The sequence below is a fragment of the Coffea eugenioides genome, chromosome 3 (assembly GCF_003713205.1).
Source record: "Coffea eugenioides isolate CCC68of chromosome 3, Ceug_1.0, whole genome shotgun sequence".
Classification (NCBI taxonomy): Eukaryota; Viridiplantae; Streptophyta; class Magnoliopsida; order Gentianales; family Rubiaceae; genus Coffea; species Coffea eugenioides.
This window is the reverse complement of record NC_040037.1, coordinates 45,954,349-45,959,166: the sequence shown is the minus strand read 5'-3', so window position 1 is coordinate 45,959,166 and position 4,818 is coordinate 45,954,349. Positions and strand designations below refer to the sequence as shown.

At 36.7% G+C, this 4,818-nt stretch overlaps 1 protein-coding gene across 1 annotated transcript; it reads right to left on the bottom strand.

Moving 5' to 3' along the window:
* Positions 1-254: 254 nt before the first annotated feature.
* On the bottom strand, positions 255-3,154 carry LOC113766755. The gene is made up of 11 exons (XM_027310911.1): positions 3,145-3,154; positions 2,959-3,038; positions 2,301-2,396; positions 2,121-2,217; positions 1,665-1,841; positions 1,430-1,477; positions 1,222-1,342; positions 1,119-1,124; positions 788-983; positions 445-597; positions 255-317 (listed from the first exon to the last, which is right to left on the bottom strand). The coding sequence occupies exons 1-11, from the start codon at positions 3,152-3,154 to the stop codon at positions 255-257; spliced, it is 1,047 nt and encodes a 348-aa protein (XP_027166712.1).
* Between the last annotated feature and the right edge of the window lie 1,664 nt (positions 3,155-4,818).

Sequence of the window (4,818 nt, the reverse complement as noted above, 5' to 3'; positions counted from 1 at the left end):
GTTTTTGCCACCTATAACAAGCAGTAAACAAATTTCAGCAAATGGGAAGAGCGAGGGAACAAGCTCATTTGCATTATAATGTTGATTAAAAAAATAATAATAAACAAAAAAAAAAAGATTTGGCCATCTTTAACTCTTTGAACAATTTTTCTAGGAAATGTAACGCAAAAACTGAATAGTAACTGCTTGTTTTTAAATCATCTCGAGCATCAGCCATAAAATTGTCGAAAAAAAAAAAAAAGAGCTCACCAAGCCTAGTTACACCATGGTTCAACATGCAAGAAGCAAAGTAGGTTATAAAGGTCTTCCAACTTGTTCTGCAGCAATTGATAATGACCTTAATTGATACATGCTAGACAATAGCCAGTGGTTTAATAACAATCAGGAAAAACATTACTCGGGCACTTGTTCAACTAATGCCAGAATTCTTTGCTGCTGCCATACCTGGAGAGGGGTACCAGTAAGACACCACCTGCAATAGGATGACAATTTGAAGGCAGCCTGGGCACCTAGAGTTTTAGAGGACTTGATGGTACGAGCTTCATCCAAAACCACTCTGTACCAGTCAACTCTGTAGAAAATGCTATTCTCCCCATCCTGTGTTGAACATATAAAATAGTAATCATTAAAAATGTTTCAACAGGGGAAAAGAACAAGCAGCATTAGCAATTGGATTTAAGTGGTGGAAACTAAAAAAATGGAAATGGCCAGCTTTTCATTCGTATAAGCTGCAAGTAAATGGATTTTAGTGGTGGAAAGTAACAAAAAAGGGAAATAGCTAGCTTACATTCGTACAAGCAGCCGTTAAGACACCGTATGTGGTCAAGATCATGTCAGGTTCAGCAATCACTCTAGGGTCACTGCTCCGATCTCCACCAATAAAGACAGAAATGGAGATACTATCTGGCTTTGAGTGTGTTTCAAGTTTATCCTGTTCATTCAGTAAATTCTTATTCAGAGAAGATGACAGTATATCCTTGTGCCTATCCATTAACTAACATACGATCAGAAAAACAGTAATGCAGTTTCAGAACAATGTAGCTAAACCTATTCAGAATGCATACAAACTCAGAAAACTTTGTTATTCTGGCTGAATCAAATATATTATACGGACTCACCTTCCACTAGCCAAGCAACACAATAGGACAAATAATGAGGGTGACACCTTTCACTTTTCTAAAAGGTTTGAGATCAGATTCCTTTTTCTTTTTCTTGATGTACTCTGTATCACCCTCACTTTTGGTAATCGATTCTTGATCCTCAGGGTATCTCTGCCTTGCCTTGCAAGAATCAGAGCAATAGTCATCACAGTTTTCCCAAGCCCCATTGCATCTGCCAAGATCTGCAGAATATTATACAGCTTAGAATATATAATAATTAACATTGATACTCAAATGGACAGTCAGTAACAGTAGCAAGAGAAACTTGCCCCATAGCTTCCCAAGAGAAAATGTTAACATATATTGCGGGAGCCCTCCTGAAACAAATGATCAAATAGTAGCATAATCTTAATGCAGTTAATGCTCAAGGATTTTATAAACAGCTGCTCTTTTTTTTTTAATATTTCAAGGACAGAAATACATATTCATCACATATACGATATGCTCCCCAACAAGGATGAAGCGCTTTTGCCCCCTTTCAGCATAACCTACATATCAACTAACCTGACTGCGTCATTCTTGTCGGCATAACATTTGTACGATCCTTCGTTCGAGTTGTAAAACCAACAGGAATATCAGATGATTTGCTGGTCCCATCTTTGTTAGTCGACACATCATTGATCATTTGAGAATGAACCACCACATTTTTCTGAATCGATGGGATATCTGCAATGGCAAATTCTAATAAGGTGCCCAAAAGACACAACATTATCTTAAAGTGGAGAAGAATTTTTTTTAAGTACCGGAGATTGAACAAGAAAAGCAAGCAAAATAATTTGGTACATATAATCATATTTGTATCTTGAGAAGTACTAGAAGACTGGAGATTCAATGTAGTAGTAGAAGAAATACAGTCATTTGACGAGCAGTTCAAAAATGGACTCTTCAAAGAACCAAGAATTTTAGAATTCAAGTTCCGCGTGGGTTCAAAGATGTTAGCTGTATTTTAACATCGAGCACCACAGGTTTGTTCATCGTCATCAGAGATCGCAATGTTAACTTCTGAAACAGGAGACCATGCCTTAGACAATGCATTTCCATGCCTCCGCTTACAAGGCTGGTCATTAGGTAAGGAATCAAAAAATAGATGTCCCTTTTTTTTCCATTTTCCAGCATTAGTTTCTATCTAACATTTCTAACGCTGAGCTCTATCATTGAATGCAGTTGCTGCAACGTGTATAAATAGACGGCCTTATTTATATCAGAATAGTTTATGAAAGACAACGATACTAAAGGCTGAATAAGAAAATCAAGAAGAATGATTTGTTGAATGCAGTAATATCTCTACCTCACGGAATGCTGAAAGATCAGGGATTCAATGCAATAGAAGAGGAAACACAGTCTCTGGACAAACAATTTAAAGATGGAGTGTTCAAAGAGTTAAGGATTCCAGAGTTTGAGTCCTTCAAAGATTCAAAGATGTTATTTGGTTGTCATTTTGAGAATCACAAGTTTGTTCGTTCTCATTGAAGACTGTAATGTTATCTAAAAGGTCAGGCAATCCTTTAGGTAAGACTTCTCTATGAATGTGCTAAGAAGGCTGATCATTAGCGGAAGGCCAAACGTTAGGCCAAAGATGAGAAGACACAGTTTTTTTTTTCCAGCAATAGATTCTGGTTGACCTTTTGTAACCTGAACTATGTCATTTAATGGAGCTACTGCAATGTGCAAAAATAGATGGCTTCAATCGTAAATGGCACAGAAATGTGAAGCCATTCAAAGATAATGATCTGACGCAAGGCTAAATAAACTAACAGATACAGAATAGATGAGTAAAATACTACAATGGCACATATACCTCGAGGAGTAAAACCACAGCCTTCAAGAGTAGCTTGCTATCGCCCTCAAGAGTAGAACCAGGAAAACAAACACCGGTTTCTATGTAACCAAACAGTACCCTATGAATATAAGAGCAGGAGGATTTCTCCCTTTTTTTTCAAAAGCCTGGCTTCACGTCTCTGACATGAAAGCGCGGCCATCTCACTCTGTGACATTTCAACATACCATTTTTGATGAATATTATTTCTATCCACCTGACTTAAATGACTAAGAACCACCAGTCCAAAAAAAAATCAGCCAATGGCAATTTACAATAGCCACCAAAAACTATAGTAGAATCATTGTAAAGAAGAACAAAAACAACATTTACAAACTGCTGTAAAGAACAACATAAGATATATGATACAATGAAATAAAAAACATGCATGCATACCAGCTCTATTGCAAAAAAGGAAGAAGGAAAAAGAACAGAGCATAAATTTTTAAACCATGTATGGCAACTCTTACATGCGGGCTAACAACTATTACGCAGAGGAGAAACTCATGCATGAACTAAAAACGGAAAAGCAAAAATGGCAACTAAATAAAGGATGTACGACAAAAGGAAAAAGCAAACAAGACAAAAAACAAGCATCTGACCTGCAACAGAATTCCTGTCCCAACAAATGACAAAGGATTAGCTTCAAAGAAGCCTCCTCGCAAGAATCAAAAGGCCAGCGAATTCTACAAAGAAAGGCATACCATACGGATGTAAAACCGGCAATCACAAGAATAGAAAGAAAAACTGAAAACAGAAAGAAAAAGGCAGGAAGTTTAAAATGAACTCGCCACAACGGCAAAAGCATATACCAACAGCATTTATAAAAAAACGAGGGAAAAAACTTGAAGTCAGTTCATAAAAAAGACAACGTTACAAAAGCGCTTAGATAACAATAGTTCAAAACACATAAATCTGTAGCAAGAAACTCACCGAGGCAATTTTCCTGAAAACTCATCCAACCTGTTTTTGTCCCAAAAAACTGCAAAAATCTCTTCTAAACTTCAAAATCAAGAAGGCTACCGATAAATAAAAATAGTTCAAGCAAAAAAACAACAATAGGCTATTGATTTAAAAAATCATTGATAAAAGTATTAAACATAACGTCAAACCTGAAAATGATGCCTCCTTTATCATTGATCCCTTGCTCTATTGGGAAAAAACTGAAAAACCCACAACACGGTTTCTTCAGAAAGCAAAAAATAAAAAAGTACAAAAGAACCCAGGCATACGAAAGTGGAGGAATTAGAAGAATCAAAACTTTTAAGCATACAGAATGCACTTTAGAAAGGGAAACAAAAGACTTGCAAGATCTCATCAGGTTGCAGGAAGTAATTTCCAATTTGTCACCCGCAACATCAGAAACATGTAAATTAGACAACTACAACCCATTGAAAAAAAAAAGAAAAAAATGAGGGCTAGAGAAGTTCTGCAAAGGAAGAAACAAGAACCTTTAAAAGTATATATATATATACCATATTTTTTGGCTTATCATTATTCTCAATCAGAAGACGAAGACAAAGATAAAGAAAAAGAGAAGAAAAGGGGCTTTCTCGTCGGAGATGAAGAAACGAAGAGAAGCAGAGACAGAGAGAGAGAGAGGATGAACGAAGAGGGAGAGATAAAAGATGGTTCTGATCCAATAGCTGTGACCAAAAAAGCTGACATTAGGTAAGGTGGCAAAGAGAAATAGGCCCTAACCAGTCTGTTTGAAAAAGAAAAAGTACTATTACTACTATTATCACTCTTTAGCTCTGTTTTCAAACTCGGACCGGATCGGCCGGTCGAACCGGGAACCGGCCAGGTAGTTGGTCCGAGTCACATTAAAAAACCGAAAATTTC